This window comes from Coptis chinensis, chromosome 9 (genome assembly GCF_015680905.1).
Source record: "Coptis chinensis isolate HL-2020 chromosome 9, ASM1568090v1, whole genome shotgun sequence".
NCBI classification, from domain to species: domain Eukaryota; kingdom Viridiplantae; phylum Streptophyta; class Magnoliopsida; order Ranunculales; family Ranunculaceae; genus Coptis; species Coptis chinensis.
The window spans coordinates 74,399,283-74,422,530 of record NC_141464.1 but is presented as its reverse complement, the minus strand read 5'-3'; the positions used below and the strand labels follow the sequence as shown (position 1 = coordinate 74,422,530).

General features: G+C 35.9%; 3 protein-coding genes and 2 pseudogenes across 5 annotated transcripts; 4 read left to right on the top strand and 1 right to left on the bottom strand.

The window, feature by feature from the left end:
* Positions 1-2,119: 2,119 nt before the first annotated feature.
* LOC147477997 (monooxygenase 2-like) lies at positions 2,120-6,442 on the top strand. Its single transcript, XM_086583341.1, has 6 exons — positions 2,120-2,391; positions 2,777-2,923; positions 3,084-3,152; positions 3,769-3,934; positions 4,133-4,361; positions 4,721-6,442. The coding sequence occupies exons 1-6, from the start codon at positions 2,318-2,320 to the stop codon at positions 5,272-5,274; spliced, it is 1,239 nt and encodes a 412-aa protein (XP_086439467.1). The 5' UTR covers positions 2,120-2,317; the 3' UTR covers positions 5,275-6,442.
* On the top strand, positions 5,873-6,295 carry LOC147477998 (mannose-specific lectin-like). Its single transcript, XM_086586137.1, has one exon. The coding sequence runs from the start codon at positions 5,873-5,875 to the stop codon at positions 6,293-6,295; it is 423 nt and encodes a 140-aa protein (XP_086442263.1).
* Positions 6,443-6,827: 385 nt separating the features above from the next.
* Positions 6,828-9,938, top strand: LOC147477996 (monooxygenase 2-like). The gene is given in 7 exon segments (XM_086583342.1): positions 6,828-7,083; positions 7,417-7,563; positions 7,711-7,779; positions 8,286-8,451; positions 8,553-8,615; positions 8,617-8,782; positions 8,994-9,938. Coding segments are annotated over 7 exon segments (1,239 nt in total). The 5' UTR covers positions 6,828-7,009; the 3' UTR covers positions 9,548-9,938.
* A 509-nt stretch (positions 9,939-10,447) lies between these two features.
* On the bottom strand, positions 10,448-12,704 carry LOC147477995 (5'-adenylylsulfate reductase 3, chloroplastic-like; annotated as a pseudogene). The gene is made up of 5 exons (XR_015208243.1): positions 12,550-12,704; positions 12,278-12,436; positions 12,053-12,182; positions 11,153-11,954; positions 10,448-11,069 (listed from the first exon to the last, which is right to left on the bottom strand). The product of XR_015208243.1 is annotated as a 5'-adenylylsulfate reductase 3, chloroplastic-like (transcript).
* Positions 12,705-19,142: 6,438 nt separating this feature from the next.
* Positions 19,143-22,719, top strand: LOC147477994 (lactoylglutathione lyase GLX1-like; annotated as a pseudogene). The gene is made up of 9 exons (XR_015207494.1): positions 19,143-19,291; positions 19,455-19,577; positions 19,661-19,785; positions 20,182-20,246; positions 20,336-20,555; positions 21,313-21,360; positions 21,451-21,560; positions 21,653-21,805; positions 22,460-22,719. The product of XR_015207494.1 is annotated as a lactoylglutathione lyase GLX1-like (transcript).
* The last annotated feature ends 529 nt before the right edge of the window (positions 22,720-23,248 follow it).

Below are 23,248 nucleotides of genomic sequence, written 5' to 3'. Positions count from 1 at the left end.
ACAAAGGCACAAAGTCCTCATGCTTTGAGGGCCGGGCCAACCCTACCCTCATTTGCCTCGAGGGTCGGGTCGGGTCGGGCCAATGCTTAAGTCTCGAAGCCTTTATCATCCTTTCAACCCTCTCAAGAGGGCTTGAAGGGTTGGGCTTAAGGGCCAAACGTGATGGTCGATACTATGTTATACATTTGATTTACAAAATAAATTTATAAACATTAGTTAAAAATAATAAAATTAAATGCACTTCACAGTTAAACCTTCAAACTACTAAAAAAACGTGGTAAAATTGTATTAGTCAATTATAAGGTTGGCAAACTTAAGAGATAAACGTTCTTTTAAGTGATTTTTAGTGTATTAATGTTAAAATAAAATATATTGTATGAAGATTTATTAAAATATACAAGTATGCAAACCGTGCTACTCATCGGTTTTCTTAAGTCTCACCCGCCCCTCTAGATCGATAGTTAGCATGGTTTCTTTGGATTCTAATTGTAAATCGTAATTGTAATTATATAGGAGAGACTCATCTATTTATTTTTTAAAATAAAATGGAAGATAATTATGTTATTTAAGTGATATTAGGGAGGTTCTTTTAAATTATCAATAATAAAATAGGATTTGTTTTAATTTCAATGTGGGTAATTATTTAATTTAAGTGACATTAGATAGGTGTTTCTAAATTATTAATACAAAAAGGACCTTATTCAAATTATATTAATAAAAGTGGGGTTTATTTTAAATTTAGTGGAGGAGGTGTTTCTAAATTAAGTAAATAAAGAGATCTTAAATTTACTAATTGATAGAAGACCCGGCCGGCTATCATTATTTAGAGAAGTAAGAATCGAATGGCTCGTCCATTGTCTGTTTCTTTCCTTTTCATCCAATGTATTTGGATATGCCTTATATTTTGACCATTATCCATTATCCTATTTACAAAATTCTGTCCATTATCCTATTTGCAAAATAGGTGCAAAAACAAAACTTCATACCAGATGCATAAGGCCAGATTTCTCATTTCTTGAAAACGTCGGAGAAGAATTATGCAAAATCTCTAAGCATAATCCCGTGCAGAACCGGACTAACATTTGAAAAAAAAAAACTGTTCTGCTGCCACGGCCATAAGTTTAAACAAAGCGAAAAAGGTCGTGAAATGTATGGAATCATACAGAAAGAAGTTTGGTTTTGAGGGAAGGGGCTTTGCAGATTATCTTAAAATTTATACTTTTGCCGTTCAGAACATTGAATTTGCAAAACGAAGCTTCCACTCCAAAGATAATAATCCAAATTATGTAAAAATGATGGATGCATTGCATAGGAAAGACGTGTTCAACTATACATTTATACATTTATACATGCATACATGCCTTAACCCCATAACTTTTTCAAAAAAAAAACTATACATTTATACATTTATGTAGACCTCAAAGCAGCACAAATGCCGGCTAGTGGTATATATATATATAGAGCAAGATTACTAAACATTTACCAAAATAGCTCTAGCCCTTGCCAAAAAATTTAATGGTGGTTATATGTAATTCTTAGTTCTGCGAAAATGAATGTAACAAAGATGAGCATATAATATATATAGTTAGTTAGTTAGTTAGTTAGTTAGCTTTGCCTTTTATTTTTCCTTAGAAAATCATCTTCTTGGAGGGTGGTGGTTTGGCCGAATCAAGAGTGAATGTTTAAAAAAAAAAAAAATCATTGGATATCAGATTTTTATATGTTGATATTCCATCGAAACAGATAACTTGACGTATTCCACTGACTAACATATTGGCAATGAGACAATGTGTTGTTGAACTGCTTGATGTGGAACTGCCGTAATGCACTTCTCAAATGCAAGGAGTCAAATGCTTGTTGTGGACTACTTTTCGTTTTCTAACTTAAACAATTGGGTGAACTAGTATTACCCCCCCACTAGATGAGCCAATTAGGATTTCCCCTATTAGATGGGAAATTAGGGTCTCCCCTAAATACACACAAAAAAATTTCGGTCAACCCACTTTTGACTTTTTTTTTGTGTGTATTTAGCGGGGAGACCCTAATTTCTCATCTAGTGGGGGGAAATCCTAATTGGCTCATCTAGTTGGGGGTAATACTAGTTAACCCTAAACAATTTAGTCAAATTTAGAATACTAGAATACTGGCGATGGAGGTTGATTGAACGATAATAAACTTATAAAATGCTGACTGCTGCTTATCTTGTTATCTTTACTTAAGCTAATACGTATCTACTGAGAAGTGGAAACAGAGGAAGTAGTTTGATTTGGTACCTTGGAAGCAAAGCAAGCTAAGCTGATTTGTAAGTTCATTGCAAATGGAGACGATTGAAGATATTGTGATTGTTGGTGCTGGGATAGCAGGACTCACCACAGCCCTGGGGCTTCATAGGTATATACTTCAATCATCTCCACCAAATAAAAACAGAATCCAAATGAATAAATATACGCAGTGATAAACATTTATTAATTTATTTTGTTCTAAAGGGTTGTAAGGATTAGTAGTATGTGTTGAGATGTTTAGTCCTACATTGGATACGTTAAGCCAACCATAAAACTGATAAAAGTATATATCTCTTGGGGCATCTCCACTTATCACATCACAAATTGGTTTTAAGACGGATGCCCAAATCTTTAATATGGTAGAAGCAAGCTATTTGTGTTTCATTGTTGTTTACTTCACATAACCCAAGTACGTTTATCCACCAATTGATTTTAAGTTGAATACCCAAATCTTTACTAGTATGACTTACTAAAATTGATCAAGTTGAGTATAGGTTGGGATTAAGAACCTTGGTTTTGGAATCATGGAGTGATTTGAGAGTGACTGGATTTGCGTTATTAAATTGGACAAATGCTTGGAAGGCTCTTGATGCACTTGGCATTGGGGATTCCCTCCGGCAAAATCATCAGCAACTTACAGGGTAAGTCAACTATGAAGGGTTAGAGTGGCTTATTTCAAGTGATTTTTTTCAGTTACAACAGCTTAATTTGTTGAATTATTAGAAAGTAGAAGACGACCACATGAAGGCATTGATATCCTAACTAAGTGATTTATTGTTGTATGTTTATTGACTTCTGCAGTGTTGTTGCTTCATCTCTTGTTTCGGGATTGCCTTCGTCCGAAATGTCATTTCTAGTCAAAGGAAAGCAGTGAGTATTCCCAGAACATATACATTTATAAAAGAATATTGTTAATTTGTTATGTTCCTACACACATAATCCTATTTAGTTGATGTAATGTTGTGGTGTTTTCTTGAGAAATTGGCAGTCTAACACGCCGATGATTTGATTTTCCTAGTCCAACTTGTATAGATCTAATATAATCAGTTAGTATTAGATAATGTTGTTCAGTCAATATCATTATAATATACCGCCCTTTCTTTCCTCCCGGCTATTCACACATGGAGATCGTCGTATGTTTAGCAAGATATTAGCATGTTTCTTTTCCCCTAATTTGGCAAAATTGGCCTCTCTCCACACACTAGAGATGACGCAAAGACTGTAGGTGCGGCTTGGACAATTTCCATCTAGGGTCTGATGTCCCATGGTAGTTGATCGGTACCAAATGCAGTGATAGCATCTACTGATGCTCAGTCGTTAGCACTGTGCGCATAGCTGACAGAGGAAGGTTTTCAAAAAGTTGAAATCTAGTACAAGCTAAGAGGATGTTATTCTATTTAAGAACTTCTTTTTGTCATTCAATTGAGATGAAGTAAATACTGATGACTATCCCTGCACGCAATTTTGAAACTTGATCATAATGCAGTGGAGATCACGAAGTTCGTTGCCTGAGAAGGATGGTGTTGCTTGAAACCCTTGCAAAAGACCTGCCTCCTGGTACAATCAGATTCTGTTCCAAGGTTGTATCAATTGAAGAAGCAGGGTACTATAAATTGGTGCACCTGGCAGATGGATCCATCCTCAAGACTAAGGTGAAATTTCAAAAATATAAAGATCAATTGTATTATTTGTATGTTCAGTACGTAGGACATGGAGATGTTGCTTATTTAATAAGAAGTTGCAAAAAATTTAAGGAAGTTTTTGATGACCTCTGTTAGTACTTAGTTTAAGAGTTCACATCAAGTTGATGTGTCAAAGCCTTGAACTAACGAAATCCGACGTAATTTCAGGTGTTAATCGGGTGTGATGGAGTAAATTCCGTGGTTGGAAAATGGTTAGGTATTCAGAGACCAACTTTTACTGGGAGGTGTGCAGCTCGGGGAATTGCAGAGTTTCCAAATGGCCACAACTTGAAACCCAAATTCATGCAATTTTTTGGAAATGGCTTCCGGTCAGGTTTCATTCCTTGCGACAAAAACAACACGTACTGGTTCTTCACATACTCTTCGTCCAACAGAAGTAAGTTTGAGTTAAAGTCCCTAATTGAAATCCTCTATAGTGTCTCACTATGTTTATTCACCAACCTTTCGACATGCCAATACTGTCCAATAACACTTGCATTGGGACTGAAAATATTTTCCCTCCCGTCCACGCTTGGTATTCGTCTGAGTGACCTTGTCAAAGAGTGATCGATCCAGCTGCTTCACAACAGATTGCTATCAGGAATATGTAATAAGACGTACTCAGGAATATGTTTTGCTTACAAGCAATTAGGACTCATGATACATAGAACAACTTAACATTCTTGCGCTTTCTACTTTTAATTATATTAATCTTCTAATGAATGCATAACATTTCACATGGAATTGTTTGTGTAGACAAAGACACTGGGGAGGATGATGACCCAGCTAAGATGAAGCAATTTGTGCTAAGGAATCTTGGTAACGTGCCCAAAGACTTGGTGGATGTCGTGGAAAAAACTGAACTGAAAAACATTGCCTCCTCTCCTTTAATGCACAGGTGGCCATGGAAGGTATTATGGCCCGGAGCAATCTACAAAGAAAATGTTTGTATTGCTGGGGACGCTCTCCATCCTATGACCCCTGATATCGGCCAAGGGGGGTGCTCGGCACTAGAAGATGGTATTGTTCTGGCTAGATGTCTTGGAGAAGTCTTTTCGAGAAAACAAAGTGGAGAAATAACCAATGAAGAAGAAGAATATACTAGTATCAGGAAAGGTTTGGAAAAGTTCGCTAAAGAGAGGAAATGGAGAAGTTTTGAACTTGTTACTACAGCTTATATGGTGGGTATGATACAACAAAGTAGTTGGAAGGTGATCAACTTGTTCAGAGATAAAGTTTTGTCGTCATACCTGGTTGGGCTGTTATTGAAGAAGGCGGATTTTGATTGTGAGAAGCTGAAATTGTCTTGAAACAGTGCTTAAGAGAGACAGACGAAGAGATGGCACATTTTTGTGTTTGTTCAATTTGCTGTCTCAATCATGATTGGTCCCCTGGTTCTAGATTACAAGGTACCTGATACACGAAAGTCGTCCTAAAATGTATTTAGAATAAGCAGATTCAAGCTGTACTTAAATGAACGTAAAGTCTACTAATTTCTTCGATCTGTGATCTCAGATCTGCATACAAGTCTAAATGTACGTATATCCAAGGTATTCTTTTGAAATTTAAGTACATTCATCACAGAGAAGAAAAAACATAAGCGAGTTGGTGGTAGTCAAAAAAGAAGGTCAGGACATTTTCATCCCTCAGAGGTGTATGGAACAATAATGTTGAATTAGCAACCACTACATGGTCAAAATTGCAAAATGTAATCCTTGAGACATTTTCAAAGTCAGAAAATTGTTCACTCCTCTTCACAGTCCTATAAGTAGAACACCATGCACGTTACAAATCACAAAGTCCTTCTTCTCCCAGTATTGTATCTACTACATACATATCTTCACAACATCCTTCTTCTCTCCCAATATTGTATCTGCTGCATTCATAATCTACGATCAACATATAAAGATGGCACGTACATTCAACATATTATCGTCTCTTTTGCTTCTTGTTATCTTGTCTATCAATAGCGCTGTTTCTGAAGATATTCTCTTCAGTGGTGACATATTGAACTCTAATGAATTCATTGAGAATGGTCCTTACAGATTCATAATGCAATCAGATTGTAACCTTGTCTTGTATGTGAACCGAAACAGGGTGCTCTGGAATTCTGCAACTAATGGAAGGGGCACGTCATGTAGGGCTACCTTACAGAACAACGGCAACCTTGTGATCTTATCTGGAACTGATGTTGTGTGGAGTAGTGAGAGTGCACGGGGTCCCAATGACTACCGCTTGATTATGCAAGGTGATGGGAATGTTGTGATCTATGGTGCAGCTCTTTGGGCTACAAACACTGTTCAGAGTAGGAGAAGATTACTTGCTGTGTAGAGCATGCAAGCGGCAAGCCTAAACCTGTGTTGTATATTTGTGGCTTTTATAATATGTACTGTTGTTTTTACGTTACTTCAGTTTTTGTTCTTCATTTTTTACGAATTCTATCAATAAATGCAATAAAGTATGTTTCTTACTGCTGAATTTTCCATTGTGCTATTACATGCTAGATTTCTTCGTTTCTTTTCCATTAAAAACATGCCAATTATTATAGGCTTAGCACATATAAACAATCTTGTTAGATCAAAGTTTTATTTTAAGCTCGGTTGGCAGTTCTCACAGAATGAGACTAAAACCAATCTTGTTAGATCAAAGTTTTATTTTAAGCCCAGTGCGGGTGTCAAGATGCGCGTTAAATGCACATGTCTAGATGTATTGAATTGCATTAGTGACAGTGATCTCACCTTGGCTTTTCTTTTTTGTTGATATATTTAGTCGAATTAATTATTCAAGTTGGTGAAAACTTTTCTAAAAAATGTATATTTTGTGCACAAAGGACGATATGTATACTAGGGACAAATAAATAATCAATTCAAAAAAGATCAATTGAGCAATAATCAAGTTACTGCAGCGATGTCATGGCTTACCTGGTCCCTGCTATTTAGCTACTGCCAAATCTATCCTTCTCTTGTCAAGGCCGGCTCCAATCTACTTAGTAGTTAATAGTAGCAGCACAAGGAAAAGTGAAGGTGATCATTGCTTTTGTTGTCAATGGGAACTGTTGAAGATATTGTAATTGTTGGTGCTGGGATAGCTGGACTCACCACTGCCTTGGGGCTTCACAGGTGCTATTCACAACTACATATTCTATTTGCACTAGCTAAATAGCAGTACTAAACCAATTTGGTTACATGTAAAATGAGAAGAAATTCACATCAGCAGCACTTAGTTACAGAACAACAAGCAAACCACTTTGCGCCTTTCAGAGTACCCACAGATCTCTGTAGCAAAGATACTTTTCCTACTTAACGCGTAGAGTTTCCTCCTTCACTTCGACGAACTTTAAACAAAAAATGAAAAAAATAAAAATAAAAAATAAAAAATCAGGAGACTAGTTTTCAGATTTAAGTTAATTGATTTGGGTATTGTGGTTGATAAATTATTGTCAAATTATATAGGATGGGAATCCGAAGCTTGGTTTTGGAATCATGGGAAGGTTTGAGGGCGACTGGATTTGCATTTACAACGTGGACAAATGCTTGGAAGGCTCTTGATGCTATTGGCATTGGAGATACTCTTAGACAAAATCATAACCAACTTGAGGGGTAAGTGAATTCGTTAGTTCTTCAACTCTCATTACATTGATTAGTCATACTCGTATTCTTTTGAATTGTTATGTACAACAATACAAGGGTGATCAAATGTAGAAAATTTATCATAAAAGTTATTTCATTTCAATTGATCTACTGCAGAATTGTTGTTTCATCTACGGTTTCGGGATGGCCTACCTCAAAAATGTCGTTTGAGGTCAAAGGAAAACAGTGAGTACATACACACACACATCAACACATAAATAGATAAGAACACAAATCAATTGATCTCAAAGTCTGTCAGACACTCATCACATCACCAACAAAGCCCATATAGTTTAGCCAACACCCACCGCAATGTGCTGGTTTGAGTTTGCAGCCACCTCAAGGAAGGTCTGAATATGCAGTCTCCTTGGTAACCCCAGGTTATAGGGAGGACACAACTGTGGGCAGTAGGCAGTTTTCTAGTAAAAATTTGGTCTTCAGCCTAAGTTTCTGCATAGGGAAATGCTGGTGCGGCCAGACAGGCTTGGGTGCCTAGCCTACATATGCGAGGTTTCCCGCACCACAATTGAGGTCCCAGCCTGGTGTTGAGAGCTAAAAGTCGTGTTGCCTATAAAAAAAAACGAGCCATACTCACAATATTACGTTGTTATGGTGTAGTGGACATGAACTGGTAATTTGATAAATTATTAAATACACATGTGCATGAAATTTGAAACTGGGATCATGTGTAGTGGAGACCATGAAATTCGTTGTGTGAGAAGGAAGGAACTTCTTGAAACCCTTGCAAAAGAACTGCCTCCTGGTACTATAAGATTCTGCTCCAAGGTTGTTTCCATTGAAGAAGCGAAGTACTTCAAATTGGTGCACTTGGCAGATGGCTCCATGTTGAAGACCAAGGTAAGAAACAACAACATAACTACTATTATATGTAACATAATTACCTACATGCATTCGATGTGCTGAACAATGGAACTTACTATTATGGAACAAAATATCAGTTATTAATTGGGTGTGATGGAGTAAATTCCGTGGTAGCAAAATGGCTAGGTCTTAAGAAACCGAAGTTATACAGGAAGGGCGGCAATCAGAGGTTTTGTAGAGTTTCCAGATGGTCATAATTTTGAACCAAAGTTCCTGCTGTTTTTCGGAAATGGCTTTCGCTCAGGATTCCTTCCCTGCGAGCAGAAGCACATGTACTGGTTCTTCACTTACACTCCATCTGCTCAACGTAAGTAAGAATTTCTATTGCGTGGTTTTCTTTTGGTAAATATCTAATTTCGACTAGGCTTTTCTACTTCGACATTTCAACATCAACAAGTATTGTACTTAAACACAACGTATGTTTTTCTTCTTGATATTTGAAACAGAAACTACATTGTTGCAGGACTCTGCTCAACAACTTTTTTTTCTGAAACTAATGGTATGACGTGTGGTTGTAGACAAAGAAGCAGGAGAGGAAGAAGACCTTAGCAAAATAAAACAAATCGTGCTACAAAATCTTGGTAAAGTTCCTAATGAAGTACTGGGCGTCGTAGAAAAAACCGGTTTGGAAAGCATTATCTCAGCTCCATTAAGATCCGCGCAACCATTGAATGTACTATGGCCAGGTGCTATCTACAAAGAAAATGTATGTGTAGCAGGGGATGCTCTGCATCCTATGACTCCTGATATTGGCCAAGGCGGTTGTGCGGCCTTAGAAGATGGCGTTGTTTTAGCAAGATGTCTTTCTGAAGTCTTTCTGAGAAAGCAAACTGAAGAAAAGGCCAATGATGAAGAAGAATATAAGAGGATCAGGAAAGGTATTAAGAAGTTTGCTGAGGAAAGAAAGTGGAGAAGTTTTGAGCTCATTGCTACATCTTATATTGTCGGTATGTTACAACAGAGCAATGGGAAGATCATGAACTTCTTTAGAGACAAGTTTTTGTCGTCGTACCTAGCTGGTTTGTTACTCAAGAAATCTGACTTTGATTGTGGGAAGCTCACCTCTCCCTGAACTGATATTATAGTGCAAGTCACAAAGGTTATTGACAGCCTGGGTCACTGGGTGTGCAGATTTATTCTTCTCCAGTCTCTTTAGTTGTTGAACCTTTCTTTCGCCATTTTCGATCAGTGGAGATAAAATGCTTGGTCGAACTAAGATAGTTAAGTTTCCTTCACAGTTAGTTGATCTGAGTCTTTAGGATCAGTGAAGGATTGAACCTAATTGATCCCAAAGATCAATAATATGTGTGCTTTTAAGATACGAATTTAATGATGTAATCATTGTTTAGTTAGTATTTTGCAACTCAAATCCTACTATATCCATGTGAAAAATGAGGCCAAGAAAACTCTGAGAAACATTTCGTATAGATATTCTAATGATACAGGAAAACACATTCAAAGCCTCTCCTGAACATTCTTATTCTCTCAAATCAAGCAAGCGCTAATCTTTTACTTAGGAGGGCCCATGTAAACAGGAAAAGAAGAGTGCACAAACTGCACATATCGTTGACGTCGGGCCATGAGGCACATCATACTAAAGTTGTTTTCGTACTTTAGCAAAAAATATATATATATCCCGGGATTAATTGAAGATATGCTATAATTGTAAGAACGTATGATACTATGAGACATGGTAGAAGCAACTGTAAGAATGCATGATCTGATGATCACCCAAAATACAGAGGAAACGTACAATGGCTATATATAAAATTATAAATCTTAGTTATAACTTATACGTGGTCTCCTAAATTATTGAATGTGCAGGTGATCTTACAATATTTTTTGTAGGAGTGGACACTGGTGACATAAGGAGCGGAAAATGAAGATTGAATATCTAGGAAAAGTTAAAGAAAGGAAGAAATTTATAGATGATTGGAATAGTGTCTAGAATGATTGGGATACAACATGAGTATTTAACAGAATCAAAGTATTTGTTACATTATCTCATTAAAAATTTTAACGGGCAAAACAAAGGAAGATTGTGAGACCACTTCGATGGTCTAACAATCTGCACTCTACAAGATAAAAAAAAGAACAATTGAAGATTTTCAGAGGAACTCTCTCTACTTCTGCACTCTACAAGAAAAAAACCAAGAACAATTGAAGATTTTCAGAGGAACTCTCTCTACTTCACTATAAACACTCTGACTCATCTACCAAAACAAAAAATGTATAAAAGAACTAAAGATACATTCTCCTCTTGCCTGGCCTATTCATAACAGCACCCCTTCATTTTCCTTAGCAATTTTTCTGTCCAAGCTGCGTAGCTAATCAGTATTATATGACAATGCCAGTAAATGCCCTCATCTAAGGGCATTCACAAAAGCCAAAAGGGAATCTACATCTCTCTTCTCTGATGGGTACTTGATGGCTTGGGAGGAATGTTTAGGGAAGAAGAGTATTGTTGGGAAGCTCCCTAGCTGCAGCTCCTGTTGAGCATAAGCTTTCTGCTCGCCGTCAGCCCTGAACTTGCCAACTTTTACACCTGACCCCTTGAGCTTATCTGCCAATTCAACAAATGAACCTTCCATTGCCTGCACAAACCAAACATAAAGTCAGAAAAACATCAAACCTACAATGAACATTTTATGATGAAATCAACAGAAAAGATGTTTACCTGGCAAAATTGGCACCAAGGAGCATAAAGTACAACAACCCATGGTTCTTTCCTACTTCCCATCTTGGCCAAATTCTCAATCCCCATCCGGTTCAAAGTCACAATGCTTTGAGTATCAAAGATATCTACCTCAACAGCATTCCCATTAGTTAAAGCAGCCCCATTTGCTTGGTCAGCATGCTCCTGTTTAATATTCCCCTTATGAAGTCCACACTCTTTAGCCTTTGCATCCTCCCACCACCACCTTCCTTCCCTCTCATGTTGCCCAGGCAATACAGGCCTTGTGCATGGTTCACATCCAATCGAAACATAACCTTGCGCGAATGCAGCGTGTTCACAGGTACATCCATAGCTCTTAAAAGTTCCATATGTCACGACCATCTACATTCAGAACTGGATTCCATTTAATCAAGCTACCAACACCCCCATCGACACCTTCAAACACTGGGTCGACTTGAACAACGGAACTTCAGATCTAGTTCCCGGAGATTGGTCTTTCCTTTGACCAGTGATCCAAGCTTTAAGACCCTTCAATGCTCTCCTCAATGGTCTAACTTTCCTCACTCTACAGCATTCTTGATGCCCGTCTTCATAAAATGAAAACAACCCCTTTGTTCTTACTAACCCTTGCACCTCAACTGCATCAGGAAACATGTACTCAATATGAATCCCATATCTCTTCTCAACTGTATCGAAAAACTCATACGTCTCCGGGTTTAATCTTCCAGTGTCCAAACTAAACACCCTAAATGGTCTACCAGTTAATTTCGCATATTCAATCAACGCAACATCCTCAGCTCCACTACATTAATTAAAAACCAACACCATATCATCAATACCAACTCAAGATTAAAATGCAAATACACATATAACTCAAATAAATCAAATTGGACATAATACCTGAAAGCAATGGCAATATCATTTCCAAATTTCTCAAGAGCTTTATCCATGATTTCAAGAGGTGAAGCATTTTCAAGTTGTTTAGCCAACTCCTCAATACTATCAACCTTGTCAACTTTTTCTTCCACTTCTATATACACAACAAACACACATGTTTAACAATTAACACACAATTTTACATACACTCATTACATAAAACAAACTAAACAATTAAACCATACATACCAGGAACAATAATAGAAGTAGCAACTGAAGGAACAATAGAATCACTACGTTTCAACTCTGCAAACACAGGTTTCACTAAAGAACGTCTTCTAGAAGAATTCAAACCTTTTGAAGGGGCTAGAATTCTTTCCAATGGTCTATAAGAACCTACCTGTATACCTGCAGCTCAAAAACAAACATTGCCCATTCAAAAAAAAAAAAAAAACCCATGAATAACTAGCTCGTTTCTGAGAATTATGAAAAAGTAAAAACTACGCATTGTAGAAACATACCTCTGTGGTCTTGGGTAGAGATTGAATGTGAATGAAATGAAGCTGAGATTGAAGAAGATGAAGAAGAAGTAGCGGAAAAAGCCATGACTGCTCTGTTTTTTGTTTTTTTTTGTTTTTTGTGTTTCTTTGAATTTTTTTGGAGAAATGAGGTGGGGTTTAAATTAGAGTTTAGTTTTTTAAGGTTCATTGAACCTGGACATTGTTGAAACTGACACGTGGCATGTAAGTAGTGGAAGCTGATGGTTTTGGTCTAAATAGACGGATTCTGAAGTACGTCAATAGTGATGTCACAGGTGTATGTCTTCCACAAGTATGATTTATGAATAAATAGATTTTTTTTTTTTTTTTTTTTTGGTTATTAACATTAAAATATGAGGTGCTGTGGACCTGTGTTTGTATGATTGAGAGGGAATCTAAAATTTTAGAAAGTATTATTCCTAATTGCTACTTCCTACTTCCTAGTTGTTTCTTGTTTTATTGTTTTATTGTTTTTATAATTTTTCCTTTTGAAAGCAAATTGGACTAGTCAATTTTGGTTCCACTATTTTACCTGTTCTAATCTAGGAACTGTCACTACTTACGTGCGTAGATGATAATAATATGAGAATATTGATTTATTAAAACTTGGCATAAGGATCAAAAGTTGCTGTTGATCGAAGTGTCTATTGAATTCTAGTATGACCTCTTGGTGGCTCGGCTCCTAAGTTTCACCAATAATTATCACTCTATGTCTGGTTTACTAACTAGCCAGGCTTGTGGTTAAATATAATACATACATATAGTACTCTCAATTTATTCACTTGCAATCTACATATTTTGAAAACTAAGGGTGTGTTTGTTATGATGGAAACACTATGGAAAGGAAAGGAAAATAAGAGTGGTCCACCTTTTCCATAGTTTTTAAGGGGTTTGTTTACCTATGGAAAGGAAAATGGGGTTTTAGTATGGAAACAAATGGAAAAAGTTTTTTGCCTTTTTAATTTAACTCCTAAAAAATTTTGGAAAGAAAAGAAAAGGAAATAGATAGATAGGACTTACTACTAATACACCCCACCCAACAATACAATTATTCCTTTCCATACTTTTTCAAAACAAACACGATTATTCCTTTCCACGCTTTTACTTTCCTTTCTCCAATTTACCAAACACATACTATTTAAAATTATTTCATTTCCATTCCATTTCATAGTAGACCACCCATTTTATTTCATTTTCTTTCCATGAGTTAAAATTTAACAAACACACCCTAAAATAACAAATCAGGGAAATGGTATGTTGGAATATAGCCAAAAAAAAAAATTTGCTTTCCAAGAGACTGCTAGGTACAAATTAAATTGTAAGAGTCACATCAGCATGAGCAAAGAATCTTTGGAAGAGTTAATACTTGTTAGATGAAACTCTAGTTCCATTGTGTACACATCCACAGGACCACATAACTATGGCAATAAGAATCGTCCCTTAATAAATGAAGGGGAAAGCCTCAATGAGATCCCCCACTTATGGACTTATGGTTACCACACGGCCCCATAACTATTTCTTTTCTCCACAATCTATTTTGTGGCTATATAGTTAAATAATGGTTGTTCCAATCATCTTTGTGGGTACTTCCATAGTTCCACCAATATCTACAATTTAAAAGGAGAATAGTGACTTAGCTTCCACAAATTTCCAGAGGCTACAATTTCTCAATGGGATGGGATATAATATGAACACTTTGTAAATAGATTGTACTAATTGTTGTTTAATTTCTTTCAGACCTGTTTGATTTGCTTAGTTGTTTTTAAAAAAAATACCTATTTTCTCATGAAATGTATTAATTATAACACTTATCGAATTTTAAGTTGGTGATCTTGGTCCCAAGAAAAAAAACAATAACTTACTAGAACTAAAAATAAAAATAAATCAACATATATAAAAATATTTTAGTCTCATTTTTGTTCTCTAAGTTATACTTTTTACTTTTTGTTAAGCATACTTTCTATTATGTATATTATATTAATATTATATTACGATACTTTAGGTAAGTCTCTTATCAAATAAGAAAAGTAAACACATTTAACCTGGCCTGAGCAATCAAATTCTCTGTCTCTCTCTCTCAAACCCAATAACAAAAGTCGTTAAGCGCAAGTTCAAATTAACAAACAATACTAAAAATATAAATAGATAGTTTACCAAGGTCATCATTTTTTTCATATTTTGTTAGATTGAAAATGAGATTATCATACATTCTTCAACTTCGTCTCCCCGAAATGACGTTCGATCTTTGCAGCAACCCGTAAACCATAAACCCTAAACATTTTCCATAACTGAAACTGATCGGATAAGAATTCAAAAGACCTTTATATTTTTTCATTGCTTTCTGATGTAGAGTCATTTTGTCAACGGCAATATAAGGCTGAGTATTGCGGATATAGTCGAGGGAAACTTGACTGTCTGAGATGATGTGCAATGAAAGCTTTTCACCCTTTGGTGTTGAAAAAGATTTCCTAATCTTTTCGTGATGCTTCCCAACCAAATCTATTACACTCATTTCGAGGGCGTTATTGTTCAGTACCAATACTAAAAATATAAATAGATAGTTTACCAAGGTCCCCATTTTTTCATGTTTTGTTAGACTGAAAATGAGATTATCATACATTCCATCATGATGATTCTGAGAAAACATTTATTTATATCCATTGGAAGTCATCACATCTTTTTTCAATTGCACATTGGAAGTTGATGATTTTCACATTTTTTTTTTTTTTATCAATTGGAAGTCATATCTTTTTTCAATTGCACATTAGAAGTCATCAATCAAGATAATGTCGTCCAAATTTTGTAGCCATACAACAAAATGGAAAAAGATATAATTGAAGGAGAAACATTTTATCGAATTACTTGATTCATATATATTATTTATAGATTTCACCATTTTTTTTTTGTGATCGCATTTTTCTTTGACTTTAATTGTTTTGGAATTCATATATCTATAGCAAATATTTTTCCTTTTTTTTTTGTTGAGAAAAACATTTTACCGAGTTACTTGATTCATACATATGATTTATAGATTTCGCCATTTTTTTTCTTTGTGGTTGCACTTTTCTTTGACTTCAATTGTTTTGGAATTCATCTATCTATAGTATTTTTATTTATATATATTTTTTGTTTCTTTTGGAGAAAAAAATGTGTCGATCTGTTCGGGTTTTACTCATTGATATCTCATGTGGATTTCAATTAATTTTTGTTAGTCAACCACTGCCATTTTGCTTGATATCATATTTGCTTCTACTTTGAACGTTATAAGATGTTGAAACTCACATTTTTAAGTGTTAACACTAAAGGTTTGGTCTTACACACATATCATTTTGTTTAGACCGAAGATTGCCATGAGACCCATTCGATCAAATTATACATATTTTTTCTAAATTGATCGTTTAGATTTGAATTATGGAACATAGAGATAAATCATGATTCACAACAAACACACGATGTCATCTCCATCACCATTCGATTATAGGTTTGCGTGAATAAAAAGAAAAGTAATTCCGTAAAAAGGAACTATAATAACAAAAAACCTGGAAACACAAAGAGCTTTAAAGAGAAAGCAAAGAAGATGAAATATGATTCATATTTACAAAAATTTAGAGAATAATACATAGATTACACATATACTTTAAGAGAGGTGAGTATTGATTACATGTAAAGGGTAAGGGTTGCAAGTCCGTAAAGTTTATTGAGATATGGTTGCTCCAATCATCTTTTTGAATATTTGCATAGTTCCCACCTGTGTTCAAATTATTAGAATATGTTAGGGCCTGGCTCAGATGTATATATAGCTAAAGATACACACTTTTGTAACCCTTTTTGTTATTCAATAAGATAACATGGTATCAGAGCATGATCCATGGGGTCTAAATGTTTCTCGTCCATGCTTTTGCTGATTCTTAATGGGTCGAGTTGATCTTATGAGCAGTGATCTGTGAGACTTTGGCAGCATAAAGGATGTTTATTTGGTGGAGTATTATGATATATTTTCCTTGGCTTTGCTTTTGAATTGAATAAATCTCGGTCCTTTTGAGTGTCTTGTGTCTTGTTTTATTTCTTTTTTTTTTGTGGGAATGTCTGATTCACTCAAAATCTTTGGAAGCAATGCACAATTTGTTCAAATGGAGTGATAGTTAAAAGAAAGCTTTCACTTTATCTTCATTGGCGATGGATCTGGTTTGATTGTGACGTCTTTATTCTCAGGTTTGATTATGTTAAGTTACTTTTTTGTTTGTAGTGGATTGATGATTTTAGCAACTGTTGGTTGGATTTGAATGGGAATTTGATTAGGGTTCTTGGTGCTTCCTTGAGTATTTCTTTACGTGTTTATGTTATGGCGGACAATGGTGATTCTTTACGTGGTATTGGTCAAATTCTGGATGGCATAAACTATCCAGTTTGGGCCAAGACGATGAAGTTTTTCTTGATAGGTAGAGAAGTGTGGGACATTATCACCGACACATTTCTTGAACCCCTTGATGACAAGCAACCTGATTATGTCAAAAATAAGGCTAAGTGGGAGAGGAACAATGCTCGGATCATTATGTGGATTAACAACTCTGTTTACAAGACCATTCAAATAGAGTTGTCTAAGTTTGACACTGCTAAGGAATGTTGGGATCATTTGCAAACGATTTTCAATACGTCAAGCTATGCTAAGGAGTTTCAACTAGAGATTGACATTAGGGCGACACGTCAAGAAGACCGAAGTATTCAGTAGTTTCATCACGAGATGACAGTAATTTTGGATCAACTCGACATGATAGACTCGCCTGAATTGTTAACTTTCAAGCCTTATGCCGATAAAAGGAAGCGGCAAAAGCTCTTCCAGTTTTTCCTTGCTCTTTGAGATGAATTCGAATCGATTAGGGGCTCTATTTTGCATAGGAATCCTGGGAGTCCTTTGCTTGATCTTGACTAGCTGAGGAGGAAAGACTTAAAACTCAAGCTAGTCGGTTGTACGTCTACTCAACTAACTCCGATAGTTTTTGCAACTCCTTATTGCCAATTTAATAATTCTCGTAGTGGAAGCCTCGTGGACCTCAACCTAGTGATGAGTGTCGATATTGTCATGAACCGGGGCATTGGGACATTAATTGTCCTAAACTTGGAAGGGGTGTCCAGATCTCTCAACAACAACATAATCCACCCATTCCACCCACTCCGATTCCATCACTTCACTTGTCTCACTCTCAACCTACTACTTCAGCATTAGATAATGAAGTCGCAGCTCTAACTTTACAGTTGTAGGCAATGCAACAAATTTTGGACAAGCATGTTGCAGGATCAGCATTTATTTTTGTGCCCACTGCTTCTTCTGCCCCTAGTTCCTCTTTTATGGAAGCGGACTGAGATTACTCTTGAATAGCTTGGTTTATTGTTTTTGGTGCCTTTTTATGGTGTTTTCATGGTCATGGTGATTCGTGGTCGTGGGTTTATATTTGTGTTCTCATGTTGATTCGTGGTCATGGGTATTTGTTCGTGTTGTCATTCCTGGCGATTCGTGTTCTAGTGCGATTCATGTTCCTGTTCTCGTGGGAATTCTAGTTACACCTTTTCCAGTATGTATGCAAACTCATGATTATACTTACTCCTATCATGAGTTTGAAGAGGGAGTATTAGGATATGTTAAGGCATGGCCAGATATATATATATAGCTAAGGATAATCATATTTTAGTGAGACCAACTTTTGTAATTTTTTTTGTACTGTGCAGTAAGATAACACAAATCCTACCTATATTAATATCGGTTTCTCCCAAGATGCTCATAGTGAGCCACATCAGCAAAGTTTTTAAAATAGTCCCTATTTGAAAAATAATTACTTGCTTTCTTACCAAACTAACCCTGAATTTGGCCTGCTATCTAATTTAATATAAATTAAAATTGTCCTTTCATGTGTTATGCTAAAACAAAAAACAAAGCTACGCATTATTTCATTATTTCAAATGTACGCATGGGATAAAAAAAAACAAATTCTAAAAAACAATGGATTAGTTAATTGATATGTATTAGTTAATAGATATGGATATGGATTACTTATTGGATATGGATATGTTAAACTTCCAAGTGCTTCCCTTAAATATAGGCCCAGACACGATGGGTTTAAGAATAAACAGGCCCGGCCACAGGTCGGGCTGCATGGCTAGTAATAATTATATAATCCTTCGTGTGTGACGTCTAGTACACCGTCGCCCTCTACATACAGATTTCAGCAACAAAGAGTCCATGTACAAAAAACAATTCGCAAGACAGATTGGCTCGTGAAGTGGTCAAATCAATTTGGGAATCATGGATGAGCTTTTAAACCAAGGAATCCATGAACAATCCATATGCAAAAGACCAATATATCATATGGCCCAACAATAGCCCACAACTTTTCTAACTCAGACATACACGTGCTTCCTCGAATATTTAATTATTTATCTCTTTATTCGATGTTAACAACACGTGCTACCTTTCTTTCAACTGAAAATCCTGACACATCAAATATTCTATACTCTCACTCTAAAAAACTGACACGTATATCTCATAACTGCGAACCGGGTTCATTGAACTTAGACATAATTCAACGAACCTTACAACCCGTACCACACTCCTTCTATACACCCGAGGTACACACTATCACTCAATACAACTTTACTTCTACTCTCACTTCTCTCGGCTCACTTGGTGTTTTTAAGGTTCGGGGTTTTTAGATCTTCTCTAAAAAAAAAGGTACTTTGTTTATATGATCTTATTAGTGATTAGTTACTTTAAGTGTTGTGCTTTTTTATCATTGGTTGTGTAGACTGTTTCATGTTTAGTTTATGCTTAGTTTTTATCTTAGATTATGATCAGATCAATATTTGTTATGTTTATGAAACGTGGATGAAAACAGGAATCAGATTTTAACTATGGCGGAAACTGTTCCAAGTGAGCATTTGGTGGAATGGGCAAAGACAGATAATCGTCGATTCCTACATGCTGTGTATCGAGTTGGCAATCTGGATAAGACTATTAAGTTGGTGTTTTTTACTTTACTATATCTGGAATTAGTGATTTGTATTTGTGTATAGATTGAGTGACTTATGTTTGTGATACTAGGTTCTATACTGAGTGTCTTGGAATGCAACTATTGAGGAAACGAGATATTCCAGAAGAAAATTACTCTAATGCTTTCCTTGGATTTGGACCAGAAGAGACCCACTTCGTTCTTGAGCTAACATACAGTATGGATTTGTACTTTCTTTTACTGTTGTTGGTGTTTTTTACAAACCATGCTTAACTCTGGAGTCCCAAAATTATTCTTGTCCAAGGCACTGATATGTTTCGGCAACATTTTGGTCGGTTTTGATTGGCTATAAGATTGGTGAAAGAGAAAGCCATATACTTTATTACATGGTATCCTTTAAGAAGTTATATATATTATTGATGCTTTTGCGCAAGATGGGTAACACTTAGCTGGATTATGTATTATGACTATATGAGAACTGAGATTTGAGAGACTTTGGTTTTCCATTTCCCCCCTCCCCCTCCCCCACCCCACTGTAACTTGTTTCTCTTTAGTCTCCCATGTCCTGTTAATGTTTAGTTTCTAATGCACTTTTGCCTATCCTAATTTGTAGACTATGGAAAGGATAGCTATGATATTGGATCAGGCTTTGGACATTTTGCTATAGCAACTGAAGATGTGAGTTTTGTTTGAGCTGGAGATTAGAATGATTATATAGTCGTTGATATATATGGAAACTTGAATTTCTTAACTTCATTCATTTACAGATTCATAAGTTGGTTGAAAATGTAATGTACGAGCCAAAGAAGGAAAGGTCATACTGCTTAACCTGGTGCAGTTTTAGGTGGGGAGACAGTCATTGCTTTTGTGAAGGATCCGGATGACTATACTTTTGAGCTAATCCAGAGGGGACCAACTCCAGAGCCACTGTGTCAAGTTATGCTTCGTGTGACTGATCTGGACCGTGCAATTAATTTTTATGAGAAGGTAGTGTCTGACTCTGATCTGATGTTAACTTTTTTGGTCACATGTATTTAAGGTATAGCATAATTTCTAGTAGGTACTTATTATAAATCATCCCAGCTGAGTTCACACCCCTCTCTTACATCTCGATATTGATTTTATGTGTTATGATTCTGAACCATGTAATGATTCCGTGAAGTACATAGTAGTAGGAAATGAGATAACGATATTGATTTTATGGTTATGATGAAAACGATGCTACTTGAGGCTGATAACCAGGGGATAGAGTACAGACACGTTGTTAAGGTAGCTATAAAAACTGTTTAGATGTTGTGTTCAACACTATGGATGGTGAAAGATACTTTGTATCTGCTTATTTTTATCATTTACAAGAATGCCAAGGATAATGACCTCACCGTGTGTGGACCCAGAAAACCTGTAATCCACATTTATTTGAAAGCTGGCTTGAATAGGATAAAATGGTAGTCGTTAGTGTTTTGAAGAACTAAATGGATTAGAAACTTGTTAAAATACTGATTTTTATTTTATAGAAACTTGTTAAATTACTGAATTTTTATTTGATTGAAAACATGAAAAACTAATTAGAAGGTACAAAAGTTTATAGTCTAGAGTAGGTTTCTAAAGTAGCAAAGAGATTAGCATAGACTTATTTTGACGTTATGTAATAATTGATATACTGGGTCCGTCCCTGATCTCAGGCCATTCGGTTTTCTGAAAGTGATGATAAGATTTTGTTTACAATTGAATTTTCTCCATGCAGGCCTTGGGTATGAAGTTACTAAGGAAAAAGGACAATAAGAAATACAAGGTAAATGTTTTACTCTTTATCATAGCAGCTGTTCTCTGTGGTACTTTTCTCTTACCACGATTACTAATTTAGTTATCTTGCATTTTAAAGTACACTATAGCGATGATGGGGTAATGCATGATGAAATGGAGTCAACTGTTTTGGAGCTGACCTATAATTATGGTGTGACAGAATATACTAAAGGAGATGCTTATGCACAAGTAAGTTATACCCTTATTCTCTTCCATTATTTACTTTACAATCATCTCATTGTGGTTATGATTTACTAATGCTTGTAATACTTCCTTACTAGATTGCTATAAGCACGGACGATGTTTATAAGAGTGCTGAGGTTGTCAATCTGGCCATTCAAGAACTGGGAGGGAAGATTACTCGCCAACCTGGGCCAATTCCAGGAATCAACACCAAAATTACCTCTTTTCTGGATCCAGATGGCTGGAAAATTGTAAGTCCTGTTTCTTTTTCTTTTTTCTTGTTTTGGTAAATCGTACCATTTCAAAATAGCTTCTCATGTATTGTGTTCCGTCTTTCACAGGCACAACATTGTAATATTCTTATTGCATCAAAGGCTGCTTATAGTAGGGTTAAATTGATTGACTTCCTCCTTAATATATTAGCGTCAAAACATTTAGTGGAGGTTTGAGAGGTGGTTGTTGACTTGTTGCCTATAGAAGTTGCTATTTGTTAGACTACTTAGCAGCAGTCACTCATGCCTATTTAGGGAACAGCTAAATTACCTGAATCAAAAGAAACTAGACATATTATCTATCGATTAGGATGCAGTCAGCCTAATAAATCAAAAGATGCAGGCATGCAGGTTATATTTAGTTGTCGAATGGTGGTGCTTTCAAAATATTTTTGGTTGCAGTTATTTTTTTGTCGTTATTTTATCACCCGACTCAGACTAATCTTGAAAACCCAGGCTTATTCCAACAATTTCTTAGCAAATTTCGTGCCCAGTCTTGTAAAAGGATAGTCGTATAAATGCCAATATTATAGTGATAGGAGATTTCTGTGACTAAATGATAGTAATAGGATCACCGTACTTTGAATTTGTGCTGAATACTTACAAATTCTGTATCTCATGGCTTATTCCTAGGTCTTGGTTGACAATCAAGATTTTCTGAAAGAGCTGCACAAGGAAGAGTGATCATCATATGAATCAGGAGTGGGTCCAGAGAGTGGGTGGCTCGGCAGATTATCATGTTATGAACCAACTAAAGCGAATAAATGTCTAGACAATCACCACTCTAGTTCATATTAATTTGCAATGAATATTAACTATGTTAAAAAGCATCTATGAAAACATATGGTGTCTGGATGAAGTATATGTAAATCTAATGATCTGTTTCTTAAGTAGCCACTTAAGTTTAGTTTGAAAGCTTCTTTATAGTAATTTAATCAAACTGTGGAAAAGCCCCTGTGGAAAAGCCTGCAAGCTGCTAGTCTAAATGTTTCATTATGACGGAATTTCATTATGAGCTGTGTGGTGTAGGGGCCTATTCCTTGCTATTTGTTGTTGTACATTGGAATGTTCTGACGGAAATTCATTGACGCTAATATAAAGCCTGAAGTTCGTCCTTATTATCCAAAGCCAGCATTTCATTCAAATGGATCTGCTAGTCTCATAATATACTACATAGATTTAGTGCCGCATACACGTAAACAACCAAATACTATTATCTGGCCAAAGAAAATGGTAAAGGTCTTGTGCTGTAAATTAAATTGAACATCCTCAACTCAAATTACAAGCAAGTTGTTGCTCAGTTACATTGGTAAAAAAAAGTAAAATAGCAACTTCAGCAATGAGAGCTCAAGCCCCCTCGGTGGAAAATGTTGCAGTAAGCAAGAGGACAATAATGGAAACATAGCAAATTGCACAGAACCT